This window comes from Xyrauchen texanus, chromosome 49 (assembly GCF_025860055.1).
Source record: "Xyrauchen texanus isolate HMW12.3.18 chromosome 49, RBS_HiC_50CHRs, whole genome shotgun sequence".
NCBI classification, from domain to species: domain Eukaryota; kingdom Metazoa; phylum Chordata; class Actinopteri; order Cypriniformes; family Catostomidae; genus Xyrauchen; species Xyrauchen texanus.
The window spans coordinates 20,122,425-20,141,321 of NC_068324.1; the positions used below are offsets into that span (position 1 = coordinate 20,122,425).

The window sequence follows — 18,897 nt, forward strand, 5'->3', positions numbered from 1 at the left end:
CTTGAGTCACAGGCATGTTTAGAGGTCATACAGAACCCATGCAATGCCCAGCATGTCTTCAGTGGCACGGGAAAATGGTGTCAGCTTCACCACAGCATCTCCTGTTCTCTAACAGACGATTAAGCTGCCAGTCAAATCTTGTGAAATAATTAGAGCATGTGATGCTGGCCTGGTTTAAATGAGATGAAAGATGATGGCACATGATTGTGATGAAGCTAGAGATAAACATATCGTAGAGCAGTGGATCTCAACTTGTTTTCAGCTGGTTCTCAAAAAGGGCTGCAAGTCTGTTTCAATTGCAGGTCTGTTCAGGATGCAATTAGGAGGAAAAAACAATGCTAACTGAAAATAATTGTTAAAAGAAACTGCATCTATTATCTTGACGTCAATGTATGTTCTGCCATTCAGACTAGAGAGTATTTTGGCGCAAATGTATCTGTCACTAGCCAGAAACTAGCCAATTTAGTCAAATGCCAACATGTCCAGGTTGAGTGCCATATCTTAATCCTCAAATCAATGTCCAAAATTACACCCAATTAAAAGAAAGTATGACCCAGACTGTAATAAATATAAGTTAACTTACAACAAGGACAAACATGCATTGTGGTTGTAAACCACAATGTGTTTTGGGCAGTGAATTATTGGCAGCTGAGAGCATTTAACTAAATTAATCAATGAATAAATGTAAATGTTTTGACAACATTTTTGTTTACTTTTATAGGATGAACAATATCAGTATTGTGTTGGGTCAACACTTTATGTCCATTGTAAAAATCTGGGTCCTGGAGCAAAACCAGTTGAGAACCAGTTGAGAGTGTGAGAACAGACTAAATGTTAATGATGAATAGAATGAGAACAACTAAAAAAGGCCCAGCAGGTCTTAAATACAAACACATGCACATGTACAGAGATATGTGCACACAAACTTGACATGAAACGAACAGTTAATGTGAACAAAAGCAATTCACAGCTGAGGGATTTCATTTATATTTCCTATTTCCCATTCTATGTGAACTAGAATCAGAAAAAGATACACTCTGGGTATACTACACCTACTTAAAAATTTGAAACTTTCTCAACCAGACTTTCGTGAAGATAATCAAAATAAAGTACACTGCTACATATGCCATTTTGAAACCATCCATCAGGCCTCATAAAGAAGGAAATGCTCTTTTTCCACATTAAAACTGCCATTTTGGGGATCAAGCCATTGAGTAATACTTGTTAAAGCAAACACGACTACACCAGCAGGAATTTGAAATCTGCGAGTGAGGCTTGCTTGTATGCTCAGCTGCACGACTTATAATACAATGAGAGTTTTATGATGCTGGGAGAACGTCTGCGATTGTGTAGCAATGAAAACGCATTCTCATAAACTGACTTCCGGCCCCACAATAATTCTCAAGACAGCTCTCTGCTCTGAAGCTGATCTGCAAAACAAATACTCTGCCCGGCCAAAAAGTTGCACACTCTAATATTTAGTTGGACCAATTTTAAATTTGATTACGGTGCATGTTCATCGCGGCATTGTTTCGACAACCGTTTGCAAGGTCACAACAATTATTTCTGTCCAGAATTGCAATCTTTTATTGATGACGGAAGAGTCTAACCACTCCGCAAAGTCTTCAGACTCTGCAGACTTCATTTTATTGCAGTGGGCACTATGCATGATGGGTGCATCGCTTCATGCATTTTCCCTTCTTACCTTGATGTGCCCATTGCTTTAGAATAGGGTAAATCTGGACTCAAAAGACCACATGATCTTTTTCCATTGCTCCACAGTCAAAATCTTTATGCTCCCTAATAGCATAAAGTCTGATTAACCTCAGTAACAAGTGGCTTTCTTGTGGCCACACAGCTGTTTAGTCCCAATCCTGTAAAAGTTGACTCTGTTCTGTTAGTCTTTAACATGTATATCAAACTTGTATAGTCAACAGGGGAAACGGCGTAAATAACCAGTTGAGTTGTTTGCCCTCTCCCTCATGGCTCGATTGGGATCACAACAAAAGGTAGTTAAAACTTAAATCAATCGTGCCATTTTCCCAAGGGTCTCAAGATTACACTAACTAAACTGTACCCAGTCTTGTTTCTTTAAAAAACAGTCAAACTTTAAATCTGCTATCTTTATATAGGCGAATAGCCAATTTTAAAAATTGGCCAAGCGGTTCGGGATCCGCTGTCAACTTGGGTTGACAGGACTAAGAGCAAAAAAAAAGGACCCAGAATACATTTTTCTCTTATGTAGTAATGCTTTCAGCAGCAGAGTGGGACAGCAAAAACATAGAGGAACTAGAGCAAAGACAACAGGGAACAAAACAACAGCAGCTTAATGCAAAAAACATTTCATTTTGGGAAACACAACAACCAACTGTGCAAACAAGTTCTCCTCCCAAGCTCCATTCTTTTTTTATTGGCATTCCAGTGTCTCCTTCACTGCATAAGAATCTCAGCTAACTGTAACTATGGATGATAAACACATTAAGAAAACACACATTCACCTGTAAAGTGAACAAAATTGGTAAAATCTCTTGGTCTAACACAGTGAACCCTACTGCTAGTTACTGCTACAATAAATCAGTGCAAATACAGGTAAAGTGTGCAATTTCAGCACCACAGGTCACAAACCGTGTAAGAAAAGGGATATTGGTTTTCATAGTTTAACATATTGTTGTGCAAGAGGACAAGCCATCTTCGCAAAAGCATGAACAGTTCACTCTGAGTACCCTCAAGAGTTGTCAGTCTGTCAAAAAAATGTCTCTTTGGAAAGGTAAACACTTCCTCCCAAATTCAACATGATTCCAACAACATGTGCGTCTGGAGTGAGACAGGCTTAAGCCAGGACAGATGTGAGAGCCTAAATGTTCTGAGAGAAGGAGACAGAAAGAAAGAAAAAGGGCCAACAGGACACTGCACAAACTGAGTGAACTCCTTAAACTATCTGAGAGTCCTAAATCACTTCTGCTGCAACACTTCTCACAATCAGATCAGTTAAGCACAGGGTAAAACCTGTTGTACATCAAAGATGGGACTTTGTTCGATTGCTTGGTCTGAACCTGAGTTTGATCTACCCAATTCCCCTCGCCAGTCTCTTTTGACATTGCACTTTTGGGTCTAAACTCTTTACATTTGCGCCATCAACCTCACTGTGAGTATTTGCATCAGTTGTTTCCCACAGTAACTAGGGAACGACTGCTGTGGAGAAGATGCCAGTTTTACTGTGTTATTGAAGTTTTTGTCCATTTGAATTAACCACCACTTTATATGCTCATGACTCCCTTTCATTTGTCCACTGTGGATATATTTCAAGAGATGTGAAGAATATGAGCTGCTCTCTGAAGTCAATTTATACAGAGTAAAGCAGCTATGAAAAATGCATTATTCTACATAGGACACATGCAAAGATGCCGATTTGATGTCATCAATAGAGGTTAAATTACACAATTGAGGCATGAACTGTACACCAGACCATCTTTTTAAGCAGACTCAATGGTGCACACCAATGTTGGGGGGGGAAAAAAGCTCTACTGTGAAAGCAAACAAAAACTGCATCTGAAATATGTTAATTTCAAAGAACAGTTTCTCATGAGAACATTTTCTGCAGTTTTGAGTTCAATAGGCTACTTCCTATATTTAATGATAGCGCAGTGCAATTACATGCTACACTATAGAAAACATCTCCAGACAAACAAGCTTTTCTTATAAGATACATTATTGGTGGTACCATCAACAAAGTCTTCTTAAAACCCACAATTTTCCTTTAATTCCATCTTTTAAAAGTTTAAAAGCTAACTTTGGAGGAAAGCCATCACCAACAGTACTGTCTCCACATAAATTAACACAGCTTTGAGCCCTGGAAGAAGAGATATTTTATAATGGCTATATGGGTCTATGCAGTTCCAAATAATTATACATGGCATTACATCAATAATGCTGAAGGAATACAGAGCTTAGCTCAGCCATCACCAAATGTTAGTAACGTTGTTCCATCTGCTACACTAACAATCACACGGCCATTGGTTGTGGTCAATCTCGTGCCTCTACATCTGTTATTGTTCTTTGTAATGCCTGAGGAGGATTTTTGACAAGCGTACAACTTCACCGAGTGTTCTGCGGGACACAGATATTTACCATCAAGCATCCTGGACTATTATGGACATTAAGCTTTCGAGATGACTTACAATGCAACAAGAAAGGATTTGAATGATCAAGTAACATGGCAACTGTTAATCAATGGTTTGTACTTGAAAAAGCGTGTGCAAGCAAGAAGGTCTATAAAAACCTGACTCAGTTACACCAGTTTTGTCTGGAGGAATGGGCCAAAATTTCAGCAACTTATTGTGAGAAGCTTGTGGAAGGCTACCCAAAAAGTTTGACCCAAGTTAAACAATTTAAAGGCAATGCTACCAAATGCTCACAAAGTGTATGTAAACTTCTGACCCACTGGAAATGTGATGAAAAAAATAAAAGCTGAAATAAATAATTCTCTACTATTACACTGACATTTCACATTCTTAAAATAAAGTAGTGATCCTAACTGACCTAATACGGTGAATGTTTTCTACAATTAAATGGCAAGAATTGTGGAATTGTGGAGTTTAAATGTATTTGACTAAGGTGAATGTAAACTAAAAATCAATTATAAGTCATAAGTCAACATCAGGAATGAGGCTAAATCCTATAAGCTACTATTTTCCTGAAATAAATATTTCACATTTGGCCACACAAAATACGAACCATTGTAATTACTCAATTCTGATTGCCAATTTTAGTTTTATCAGTTGATTTTTTTAGCAGTTTAATAGTCAACTAACAATGTTTAATCAAATAGGTTGATACTTTGTGCAAAGCTGCCCTATGCTGACGTTAAATATGATTAACAAATGGCATTCCTTCACTACTTTGCATAAAAACTTGCATAAAAACTTAATACTGTGAGCTCAGGTGAGCTCCACACACAGCCGCTAGATGACGCCTCTATCTCATGCAGTGCTGTCGGCATTAATCCGCATGTAATAATAGTATTTAAAAAGCAGCATTTTGCAGTTTTAGTACATTTAAGTAGACCCTTTATTCCAGTGTGACTTAGAAACGAGGAGTAAGTCAAGCATTTGTATTGTTGTAAGCTATGAGTACAAATCCATTTATGTTTGGTGTCTATTTTTCACGGACTCTCTGGATTCATTAAGATAAAAATGACTTACCTGAAGGATCCAGTTGGAGGGTTGGATGACGACGACGTGTACAATCCTCCATACCCTCAAGCCACCCCCACCCCCAAAATGTTTTTTTAAGCAATTTACATGTGTCATCCTGCCGAGGTCAGACAATACGGAAATCCATATTTACATGGAAAAATCACATCCCTGATACTGTTACACAGTATAGTATTATTCTATCTGTTGACCATACCCCTAACCAACCCTAAACCTACTCCAACATTGGTAGGAGCAACTGTTAATCTTATAAGTGTTTCACAGAACAACACATATGTATGCATAAAATACATGCTGAAATTTTTTATGTAAGTAACATAGTAGTTAAATACACTTAATATAAAGTGGGACTGGCCCGCATCTAGTTGGCTTAGCTTAAATTAGCCTCAAACTTAAACTGCTAACAACCTCCTAAAATGTGACCCCAGTGGCCACTTGAGATACTCCTCCTGCAAAGCTAATCTTTTGCAGCACACCCAAAGAAGGGACAGCCAAGGGTTAGAGTAAATCAAGTAAATCACCCAGTACTATTTACACAACAGACGGGAGATAAGATGAGCTGCACAGCTTATTCTCAAGAACAAAGCAATAAGAGTGCTTAAGTATTTGACAAAGACTGTAACAAAAGTGTTACAAGACTTTCTTCATGTTATGACTTCATTATGTTTCTAATTCAACTGCTGATTTGACAGGCTATGGTAAACTACTCCATGTGTTGTAAACTTGTAAAATATCTATGTGACCTTGGAACAAACTCTGGGTGGGAGACGCAAAGTCCAGTCCCGCCTTCAAACCTTTGTCAATGATTCCAATGAAAAGCTTCTCAGAGCAACATACATTATGAATGTAATTTCTGCAACAGTGATGATTTTATTGGAACTTGTTCCTCACATGTTGTTACAGAGTTCAATTGGTGGTAAAACAAAAGGTTGTAAAACAAAAGGTTGCTTGAGAAGACTTCTCAAATTCCTTGGAATTTCACATACTCAACTGTTTTGAACTTCTATATAGATCTGAACAAAGAACTACTCTGGGAGCATATTGAAGCCTTTATGAAGCATTCCCTCCATTAGAATACAATAGGATTTTCTGAGAATGTATGTGAGAAGGCCATTGTTTCCTTGCCATTACCACATTAGCTTCAAAAACTCTGTTATCAAGACGAAAGGGAGGCAAGATCATCACTGTTGCCTTGAAATATGATTCCCTCCATTAGGACACAAATATCATAATATAATCTGCCTTGAACCATTTTATTCAGCATTCTTTATTTTATAACTTGGAGAAATCCTTCTCCCACTGCAATTGAGGTTTAAAGAATTAATTTAGGAGTTTGAAATGGGACTAACGCCCCAAGGTTCTTTTGTGACAACTGGACTGCAAGTTAAATCCTGAAGAATTTAAATCCAAAGGCAGGTACTTAATGGATGTGAGCTCTGCACACATCTGGTTTCAATACTGAGGTCCAGAGGAGACACGAAGTTCTGAATTGCAAATGGGCATAATTGCATGCATACCAATATAAATATACACACATTCAAAGAGGGAAATAGTTACAACAACTGAACAGACAGATGCAGCTTGTTACTGATATTCACCTAAAAGTTCCTGAGATCATTTTTGTCTTGTCCAAATACAGTAAAACAACAAATCCAAAAAGGCAGATTAGAAACAGACCACAGAAATAACTCTTTATTCCTTTTAAATTTGCATGCATTTTGGCTGCCTTAGAATAAGCTTTTATTGAGTCTGGTTCTGGTACAAAAGTTTGCAATACATCCTTTTAAAATGCCCAGAATCAGATGCAAAGTGGACTAGACATCATGCTAATAGCGAAAATTCTGGCTGCTGCAACACATATCCATTGTGTAAGCAGAAAGCTCCTGGACAATTTAACACCTAAGAGGCTTCACCTTTTGAACATCCACCAATGCTCCTGGACTTGCCCAGCAGAAGCCAAATCTCGTTCACTTCCTACTTCCATTTATCCTACCTACCTTAAAACCAGGGAATGAGGGGCATCATAATCGTGCAGAACCTCAATCATGTGCACAGCTGTGCACTGTCCCCTTGTGGAAGGGGAAGTACATAAAATGACTCTTTCTCCAAGAACACACAGAGCCTTTAAATCAGGATTTTTAGGAAAACCACACTTTAGGATGAACAAATAGTTTAAGAACAAAGTAATGCAGACTGCTTTTAGTGAGACAGTGGGATAACAACAGCAGAAGACAACAATGTTATTGATTCTATCCTCAAGACAGGAGCTCATTAGTAGAGAACTACATAACAACCTGGATTGTTATGATGTGCAATAGTTGCTAAAAAGCTTGACTGAGTTTCCTGATGAAAAAAACCCCTCTTCAACCAGACATCAAAAGATGGTTTGCTGGTCTCCATGTATGGCTAGGCTGGTATAGCTGAACTCCCAGCCTGACCAAAAAGGTGCTATTCTGGTTTGAATGGTTCCCCAACTGACAAGGAACCAAAACTCCTCTAAACATACAAACAGACCAACCTGACCAGGCTGGGAGACAAGATAAGACCAGCAAACCATCTTAGGATGTTTTAAGCCACTTTTTTTCAGCAAAGTGAGCATCAGGTGAAAGAAGAGCTGGGTTAATGAAAGCTCTATTGTACCTACTCCCAAAAGATTAAACCACTTTGGCTTCTCCTCCACATTCTGGATTCATTGTGATTACTTGTCTTCCCTTATCTTTCGATCTGTACTTCTGTAACTGTGGGGTCACTTCATTAAGCAATTATATTGCAGACAAATTATATTGTTGTATATTATAATAGGAGTGATCTAATTTTATTTCGCATCAGTCTAGCCAAGGCTGCATTATTGTTCTCAAAAGAACAGCAGGTTTAGGCAGGCAGTGCCTTTTTCCAGAGGCCTTTTACACTATCAGTTAAGTTTTAATCAGAGTTCGTTTTGCATGAAAAACTGGTAATATGAAAGCTGTTTTTCGGACCGGGGAGTGTGCTGTGGTATCAAACCCGAGTCTACCTGTAGGAGGTGGTTGGAGTTTGGTTGCAATAGTACTGTGGTACAGTTTGCATGAGTGAGAACGCAACCTGTACTAAGGTCCACACTTGTTCATTAAGTAAAATAAGTAGTGCATGCATTTTTGCATCATGCATTTTTTCCTCATAAAAGACCAAATCACGTGAGCCTGAAACTAGATAAACACTGTGGGGTGGGGGCACCGGGAACAACCACACTCTGATTCGGACTGCAGCATACATAACAAGTATGAAAACCATCTCAACACACGGAATGGGACACTGGCACTCTGTTTTTGGAAAAGGGCTAACTGACTTGCAATGGTTCAAATCAGTTCTGAAGTTCAGGAAGACAGAAACCTTCACAAGATGCTGGGTTGACAAAGTGCAGTAAGCTTCAAGAAGCAGGTTGTCCAGTCATGAGGAACGAATTACTAATTGAGCCAAACACAAAAACATTGAATCTCCTCAGACTTTAGACTCCTCTTCCTGTTTTCTTACCTTATCTTTAAATCTATATCTCTGTAACTGTGGAAGTCACATCAGGGAGCAGGAGAGAGGGAACAGTAGATAAGAGAACCCCGAGAGGTCGCTGAGTGACTCAACACAGTTAACGCTCTTTCACTCTCACTTTCACTCATGAAAATGGATGACTTTCATGTGTTGGAGGTGTGTGTTTGTTTGAGATGGTGGAAAGGGGGTGAATGATATGGCTTGCCGTTACAGACTGACAGGCTGTAAATCAAGGCTCTTGCCCCTGACAGCAGAGAGAACTCAGTGAGCACATGGCGTCAGGCTACATAAAATGTTTGGATGTATTTCTGAAACTTTAATTAATCCATGTGAAACTTTTACTGAAATGGGGGCATATAAAACTAAAAAATATTTTAGAGAGGTCAACAGAGAAAAATATCTATAGTCAATAAGTCCATGAGGAACTTAAAAATCTAAGCCAAAAATGTGATTAACAGGAACAAATGTGATCCAATGCATTCATTTAGTGTTTAACTACTTTGAATGTACATTAATGATCTGTTTAGCAGTTAGTTAGTTTGTGTTATTTTTCAAAAGTTATTATAAAGCGTTTCTAAACCTGTTACTGTCCTTGTCATCCCTGCTGAAAGATTTGAGGTATCTTTAGTATAACTGCAGTCCTGTTGACCTATGATGTGTTGACTTGAATCTGATTGCAGCACTGTTCACAGGATATCTATGAGTCCAACACAGATGAACCAGAGCACATGCACATGAAATTAGAGGATATAGGAAGAGAAGGGACCAGAGTGAAAAAATCCTTGGAAGGAACTAAAAGGCCTGATGCAGAGGGAGTTGTAGACGATATCCTGGGATATTATCCCACCACTGTCTCAGAGCGAATGACATTTAGCTTTATTTTCTGTTCCTGAATGTCTACCTAATACATCTAGACAGGCCTAAAAGATTACACAATCAGCATTCACACCTTCAAACAGTAGCCAACACATTTCACATGTCAGCAAAAATAGATTTTGGTTGATCTAGCCTGTTGAGTTCACATTTTTAAAGAAAAGTCAATATTCATTTTTGTGGTAATCAATAGTATGCCACAAATGCTGTCGATTGAGCTTAACTTGTATTGAACCCGGAATATTCCTTTAATGGGTACACTCATATCTAGGGCCATCTGGGATCAATCAACACCATAGGCAATACGCCATGAAATACACACTTAAAAATTAACTATTTTACTGTTCAAACAAATATTATTCTAAGCTAAATCTGGTTTATAAGGCTAAAAAACAGTACTGTTAACATAGAATATACATCTTAAAGTTATCAACTAGATATTCATATTTTTCTGAAGAAAATTGGACTGGTGCTTGCCTAAAAGTTGCACTTATTGATGCTAGTATTGTGGGTGGTTGCCAGGGTGTTGCTAAATGGTTCTGAGTGTGTTGCTATGTGGTTGCAAGTGTTCTTAGTTGCTGCTTACTGAATAAAGTCAAGAAGAGATCGCTAACAAGTCAAAGACATGCTTCACTATTATAATTGCAGACCTTTAAAAAAAATACCAATGCTAATATTTAGCAAAAGTCACTATGATGCTAGAGTGTTTTGCGTGGTTGGATGGGCATTGCAAGGTGGTTGCTAGGATGTTCTGGGTGGCTACTAATAGTTGCTTACTGGGCCAAGTATATGTGTATCGTCTGCACATGCACCAGGTTTTGAATGTACTAAAGAATTTCACAAAGCAGTCAAACACTTCTGTATGGTCTCACTGTGAAAACAAGTATACTGTGCATGGCTAAAGCACCTGACTGCACCCAAAAAAACAAATGAACCTAGTCTTAATGAACAAGCAATATTGCGTCAAAAGAGTAACATCTCTAGTTCCATCTGATGTGCCGATTTGATCATTTTAGTGATTTACCATGAACCAGCACACTGTTAATTGCAATGTATTCATGAAAAACCAGAGACCCTGTGGTTGTGATCACCAATGAAAATCAATGTCTGCATCCGATAGTTGGAAAAGCTGCCCTCAGAGCAAGGTTATTTTCGTAAACTAAAACTGAAATGAATTGAAAATTATTGATTAAATGTTTTTTTCGTAAGCAGAAATAAAAAATAATATTTCAATATAAATGAAAAGCTAAAACTAAACAACAATTATTAAAAAACGAACTCAAATAAAAAAAAATTCTCAAAAATAAATTATTGTTTTCGTTAACTCTTTCCCCGCCAAACACGGAATTTTCCGGGTTTTATGAAAAAACGCTTCCCCGCCAAACACGGAATTTTCCGGGTATCCGTGTTTTAGGTGGTATACGGTAAGGAAGACCCGCGCGCATGTTTTGAAAGAGTACGCAACTCTTTGATCAAAGAAACAGACTGCGATCGTCTCAAACGTGAAGTGGAACACCATACTAATACTAAAGCACTTGTTTAATAAAAATGCCTTTTTCTCAGCTTTTTGTCCGAAATGTTGTTTTTGACAAAACCTACCTCTGTTCAAGTGGCAATAAAAAAAGAACAAATGAAGATAAAATAAAATCGTTTTTTTTTGCCTAAAAGCAGAGGCTCAGATCTTTATTTTGATATATAGCATCTTCATATATTCATGGAAGAAAATATTCTGCGGGCCATTAAAGTTTAGCGAAAATCGTCAAAAACCCTGGCAGTGGCTGGCAACTTTTTTTAAAAACGCTGGCGGGGAAAGAGTTAATCAACGAGCTCTCGTCACATGGCTGGAAAATCTGACCTGTGTGTGTATTTCAGGGTTCATGTTCATCTTCAAAGCCACTGAACCGCTATGTCAGACACTATTGGGCTGTTTAGGTAAACACCCGCAGTTGGCGTTGTGGCACGTAATGCACATGAGGTTAGCTGATACTGAAAGACTGATATATGGATATGTCTTGGACATGAATTATGGCTCTTTATTTAAAAACAATTCTAAAAAAGTTACTGTTTACAAACAAACGATCCACCCAGCCACTACCGGTTTCTTTTGGTTGCCCAGAAAAAAAGCTGCTGGCTATGGGCACTTCGCTTAAATTGGAATGAAACTGCCCAAAATTGCTGTTTGTGGGGTTGAAACACCCTGTTTTCCACAGATTATTGGAGATTAGTGCTCCTTCAAATTTCCACCTGATCGATGCATCAGGGAAAACTCACGATTTTACATAAATGATGATAATTCACAGATCACTGTCATTGTTATCACATCTGCACTATTAGACATAATTGGCCCGCAGCAGCTGTTATTTGATATTAACTTTTTATCCGAGAAATCACGGAAACTCAGATTGCAAATGGCTGTTTTTAATTTCCAAAGTGCTGTAACAGTGACAGATATGAGGTAAAATATAATCTAACAATGATCTTATATGACCAGATGTACCTGGAGGAACGGGACCCGTCTCCACCACCGCATCACATGGACTACTGTTTGTGAAAGGATAAGTCAATAAAAATGATGTCTTTGCATTTATTTTGAATGCAGAAAATAATATTGCTCTATTGAAAATGGCTGTTATTTAGTTTTGATATGGTATAGGATCGTATTGAAGTAAAATATTATTTAATGTATGTGGGTTAATAATGTTAGCAGTTAAGACACATATTGTGTCAGATGGTAGTTTTAATTTCTAAGTACACACATTCTTAGGCTTTAGAAGCATCAACCAGATGCATGTCCAACATAATCATACAGGCTCATTGAACCAAGTTTAAACTTGTTAAGCTGAATATTCAGAAAATAACCCACATAATTTCTTCACTCTAAACCATAGATATTCCTTTATAATTTATTTTATGAACATTAACAGGCATTATTACATTCTATAAAGCTTAAAAGATTTTTAAAACTGCAGCACTGCCTATGTCCACCATTGAAATCTGCAGCTCGATAGAACCCGGAAGTGCGGATTCCTATGGTGTGATGTCAGAGTAATTTAATTTATAAATAATTTCAGGTCCTATTGTGGCAAAGGCTGGTATACTGGGGCAACAGGTGCAATACCATGAAAAAGATGCTAGCATGTTAACGTTAGCATTCGCTCATTACAAATTACACATAATCCAATACAAATATCTTACTTTCAATCGTCATCGAGTTGTTATAACAGCTTCTTTTACTGATTTCATGAGGAATCCACACAGAGAATGAAGCAGAAGCATAATATTTCCAGAATTTGCAGCCTGAGTCCAGTGCCAGATCCAGAGCTTTTCAATAAACCTATACAAATACCAGCGATCGTTTGGAAAATATTGACAAATCACACATTTTCGTAGTCATGTATATATTTATGACATCTTTCATCAGACTAAACATTATTTTTCCACTTTACACAGAGTTTATACGTATAGATCCGGATGAGGAAGTCTGTTCATGTGGTCTCTGATGTGATACACTTTTTTGTTCATGTCCATATTTGGATAATTTCTGCACTGCAGCAGCTTCTGGCTTCGTGGTTGAATGGATAACATACTATATTTAACAGATGACCATGGATTTCAAGATTATCTGAGACACGCATCATATCGTATGCAGAAACTGTAAACGTATATAAACAAAGTGACGGAGCGCCCACCGTTGGTACAGTGAGCATCAGCAGTTAACAGGAATTCCTGTTTAACATGAATTTGAGTTCATTTGAAATGTTCAAACATTTAACTTTTATACTTTTGATTTGCTTTTGTTTGGTTCTTTGTGACTTTGTTGAATCTCAAACCATTATTTTATTGTTATTATGCACAAGTATGCTGAGTCTAATTAAACTGTAAAAATATTTAACTGTTTTGTTTAGCTTTAAGTGTATTGTGTAAGTTTGCCAATCTTAAATTGCTCAAATATCTTGCTTTGGTCTACACTCTGGAAGTTAACTCTCAAAACTATAATTACTAAACTGAAACTAAAATATATAAAAACAAAATAGAAATGTGTATACAAAATAAAAACTAATATAAAATAAACAGAATCGTTAATGAAACTTAAACTAAACCGAAATTTATAGCAAATTTGAAAACCATATAATATAAAAACTGATTTGAAAATGCAAAACTATAATAACCTTGCCTCAGAGGCTGTATACAGAAGAGGATGGAAATAAGGTGCCTTTAAAACTGTTCTGAGATCAGTGCATTCACACAAAATGTTGTAGGTTAAGCCATTAACTGATTAGGCAGTAATAAAGCTGCCTATCCATTTCCTATGCAGTCAAGTGCATCCACTCCTGACATCAGGTTAGGATTTCAGTTCCAGACTCCAGATTACATTTTTCACTAATCAACATGATTGTCAGTCATAGCACTATGTTGACCAGTACATAGATTCAGAATTGATTAAGTTCATTTTTATTCTGACATGGTTGGCAGCCATTGGACTTTGCTGACCATTACTTTGATTCAGAATAGATTAAGCTAATTTCAGGTTTTTCAGATGCTACAGCACTGGCTACTACCGGCTATACTTGTTTGTTTGACAATGCAGAGAGAGAACTTCGAGATTTTGTTGCCAAAGTAGAGGGGGAAAAAAACAATCACAAATAAATGTATACACAAACCTTATTTTCTATCGCTTGGTATAAATGAAAAATTCCAAAACATAGACCCACTTTCTCAATATAAGGACATAATGTTTTAGGAAAACTATTTCTTGTACTACAAATTACTTTGTTTGCATGGTTATCAGGTGCTATTAGTTACAAATCTTAAATTAAATTTGAAAATGCACACAGCATTTTCACCTGGGTCTCAGGAGTTTAACAGCACCCTCTTCAACAAATCGAACGATTTGAGGTACCATTCATGGGACAAGTTATGTGCTAGGGTTTAATAATTAAGGTAAGAGCTTAAAATCACTAACTGTAAAGTATTAGCAATAGCACAAGTGATGCTTGCCTAAGCAAGTACTAGATATTATCAGTCAAGGAAATTTATACTGTCAAAAGAATTCCCATTCATGGGCATCCAAATATAATGTACATAATACATACATGTGCAAGCAGAAATGCGATTCCTCCTCAAAATGGCAAATCATTTTTAATTGATCAGTAGAGGGTTGGGGTTAAACCCTCCCAATGGAGGAATCCAAAAAACTTGTATTTCTGTCTGAATCCTAAACGAAAAATGTTCAGTGTACAGGAAAATCCATCATGCCGGACCTTATGGATCCTTGAGGCTTTTTTGTTCCCAATGAGAAATGAGGTATGTACATTAAGTTTCAGAAGAATTGAAAAAATGGGGTGGAAATGCCATCACATTGAAAATAGGACATTTGGGCATGGTCTGTAGCACCCAAATGTGGGCCAATCTTGGTTTGTGGGTTCCTGTTGGCCTGTATTTATCAATGTACCAAATTAGAAAATTTTTGACTAGAAAATGAGACTTTTGGGCGTGGCCTGTAGCGCCCCCTAAGGGCGAATGTGGGCCAATCTTGGTTTGTGGGTTCCTGTTGGCCTGTATTTATCAATGTACCAAATTAGAATTTTTTTTACCAGAAAATTGGAATTTGGGGCGTGGCCTGTAGCGCCCCCTAAGGGCAAATGTGGGCCATTCTTTGCGCAGTACTTCAGAGTGATGTCATCTTGAAGCATGTTAGGTCTGAAAAACCATCAGTCAAAATTACATTTGATTTACTGACACATATATATTGATAAAATGTGGAAATTTACATAAACATGCCCCTTTCAGCCATTTTGTATTCATCGTATTCATTTTTGCTAAGTAAAGTTTTCAAAGACATCAATTCTACACATGTGTACCAAATTTTAATCAATTGGAGCTACAGTTCAGGAGAAGAAGAGTTTTGTAGGTTTTACCAATTTTCACTGTACAGGAAAATCCATCATGGCGGAAGGTATGGGTCCTTGAGGCATGTAGTATCAATGTGCCAATTGTGAAAATTTTTGACCAGTGACTTTTTGAGATATTGGGGCTCAAGGAGGAGAATAATAATAATAATAATAATAATAATAATAATAATAATAATAATAAAACCATCAATAACAATAGATTTCCTCCTACCAGAGGAATCTAATTACAGCATCAACAATGAGTTTAAGTAGGTGTGATCTCTTCATGTAATGCAAGTTTGAGAAGCTGACAGCTTTTTCCTGAAGAAAAATAATGAACAACTCTATAGTAGCATCTAAATAATTAGATGTCATTTAAACATTGCAGAAATACACTACACAAAGAGAAATTTGAAGAGACAGCAAAGTTTGCAAATGAATGCATGTGTTTACAGTGGATGTCCAAAATTTGGCACAAGAAAAGCAGTGATCACACGCTGGGTTGCAGGGCGACAAATTAAATTAAATGCTTGATTTAGGGTGCAAGACAGTAATGCTAAACACAACTACCTTAAGTGTTCAGGCAAGTAGTCGCACCTGTCTCTCTCTCTTGCTTTGACACAGATATTCTTTCTCTTCATCCAAGTTCACACTTATGCAACTTTCAGACTAACAAAACTGCTGTACTGTTCTCATTGTACTACATTCTCTCTTCTCATGTGTCATCTTGTTGACATAGTAGTATCAATACTACACAATTGTGCATGGATGAGATAAAAACTCTTATTTGACACACAACAAAAGCATATAGTGATCACGTATGCCAAGATCCAAAAAGGACAAAAGAATTGCCATATAAGTACCTTAAAGAAGTCTACATATAAAAGAGATTGCCATTTAATACAAAGGAAGAGTCCTTTAATATGTGCAGCCCCAATAATCCTGTTTCAAAAGGAATTATGTCAACACAGGAAGGAATTACAATAGAACTACATTCGTCAAGTGATGTCATGGGGACCTCTGACAAGAGTGTGTGCCAATTTATTGGTGGGTTTTTTGGTCACAGATCCTGAAAATATGCCAGTGGCAGCAAAATTTCGAGTAGCGCATTGAGAAACTTACAAAGTGTGAGATTGCCGTTAGACACAAATGGTAAACAATGAGTAATTAAGTTAATGAGGGCGAGATAACAAACATAGATCTTCCTTTCAAGTTTAAGATTGTGTGTTCGTGAGTTGATTTCCACACAAGCCTCCATTGCTTTCTAGCTCTGTTTGATCTCAAATCACTCTTTGATCTGACTGAACAGAGCTGAGAAACAGGAAGTTTGTCCTGTCCCAAACATCATATTCTCAGAACAGAAAAAGACAAACACAAGATTGGGAGACAGCACAAAAAAAGACACTGGGTTTCATTCATTATAAATTGCGTAATTGCATACTTTAATGTTGATCAATTCGGATTATACCATGGTCTGTTCGAATACTCGATTCTGATTGGTTGGAATGTGTGTGTTAAAACTGTTTAGTAGTTCCAGTCAGTTTTAATCACTGTTCTATATTAATGCGTCTACTCTACTGTCCTTCGTAATGAGACGTTGTGAGTTGTATGCCTCTGTTATATAGTCTCAGAGCTGGGATTAACTGTCACATCACAAAACATCAATCATCAAGTCATGCAATGCAGTATTAAATTCAACTGAGAAGTGCTGCAGAAAACACAGAAAAGACTGTTCATCAGCCCCGTAATACTCAAAGCGCTTGTGAGGAAAGTATGGTTTGTCAATCATATTTTTTTTTCACGGAGGGGAGAGAAGGTGACTGCGACTCATTCAATTTGAATATGATAAATATCATGTGCTGCCAGAGTAAACAGCTAGAGGGCACCCCACGATCACACGTCTCTGACTGAAGCTCTGAAGGAGACTGTTAACATGCAGCCTTTTGCTGTTTTGCAATCAAGTCCAAGGCTTCACCATGATTTCATTCTTAATCCAATCAATTGTACAGCCTAATGGATACCACATGGATGTCTCCGAGGTAAAAATCCAGCCATGGTGACTATGTGGGTGACGCGAGTTTGAGTAGTTGAAATGCAAGTGACCACATCGCATTTGTAGTATAAATGCTAATCTGTACTGATGCAACCCCAACAGCAGTGAAGAAACCCCGTACTTACAGTACCTGTCAATCATCCGTTACACAAAAACAAGAGTTTTAAACTTGGTCTGGAATGTTCAGCTTTAAAAGTAAATAACCGTCCTTATTTGCTTTAATAAATATGACCATTTTATTAAAATATAAGCACTTGATTAAAATAAATATGAGCTCAAAACATAATTTGTGGTGAGAAGAAACAAGAGTCCTTATCAACATGTGCCAGATACACAGACATGTATACAGTTACTAAATCAGACATTTCCTTCAGCAATTTGTCTCAGCTGACAACTTGAAATAACTTCCAAGTGAGAAGTTAACAGCAGGTGTAAACACGGCTTGTATCAATAGAAAATGACAAAAAGGCACTCTATCAAGGACCAATAAATGTAAAAGGGTACGTACATTTACTTGTCCATCTTGTCCAACATGCACTTGGTGGATCTGTAGGTTGCCCTACAAGAGAAGAAAATAAATAATACATGACACATATAGGCATTTCAAAACATGAATAAAATGACTGCACTGCAAAAAAAGTTTCAATTTCTCTCTTGTTCTGACTCTAAAACACATCTGACAACATATATCTGGACAAGTGCAAATAATCCTATGATGGCTTGTTTCCTTTACAAACAGTCTCAGATAAATGGTTTTGCTAAGGCTGGCCAAATATATTACAAAGACACTCTTTGTGAGTGGCAGTTGGATGAAGTGGCACATTGTTGCTAAGCTCTGAATTCAAAAACAAACAATATAATTGAGAATTTATCAAAAAATATGGCATGCCGAAACCCTCTGGCTGTCTTCAATTCCTTTACACCAAGCCAGGAAGAGTTTTAAACATTTTTTATTTCATTTTCTCTTTTCCCCTTAGGATGACGAATGGATTTTATCAAAATAATGTTTACATATTTGAGGATACCATTTCATATTCCTGTTTAAATCTATGACACTGTACTCAATCGCCTTTGAAATGGTTGCATTGGAGGAACATCTCTGCTAATGACCCTAAGAAAACTTGGAGGGTCGACCCTAAGAAAACTTGGGAGACCTTCATACTAATCCAAATCCATCCGTTAAAATGTAATTCTCCCAAGTCAGAAGCCATCCAAACAATATACAGAAGAATAAGAGGGAACAAAAACCTTAAAAAGAAATGTGTGTTTCTCAAGTGCTGTAATGACATTCCTCAATTTAAATATGTGGGAGCGAAAATGAGATTTGAGAGCTACAACGGAAAAG

The 18,897-nt window shown here is 37.3% G+C and overlaps 1 protein-coding gene across 1 annotated transcript in view; it reads right to left on the bottom strand.

The window, feature by feature from the left end:
• The window catches only part of banp (BTG3 associated nuclear protein), a 73,720-nt gene that overhangs the window by 25,872 nt on the left and 28,951 nt on the right, over positions 1 to 18,897 (bottom strand). Inside the window, exon 11 of the mRNA XM_052122592.1 lies at positions 18,061 to 18,111. Coding sequence (XP_051978552.1) covers positions 18,061 to 18,111 — 51 coding nt within the window. The remainder of the gene's footprint in view (positions 1 to 18,060; positions 18,112 to 18,897) is intronic.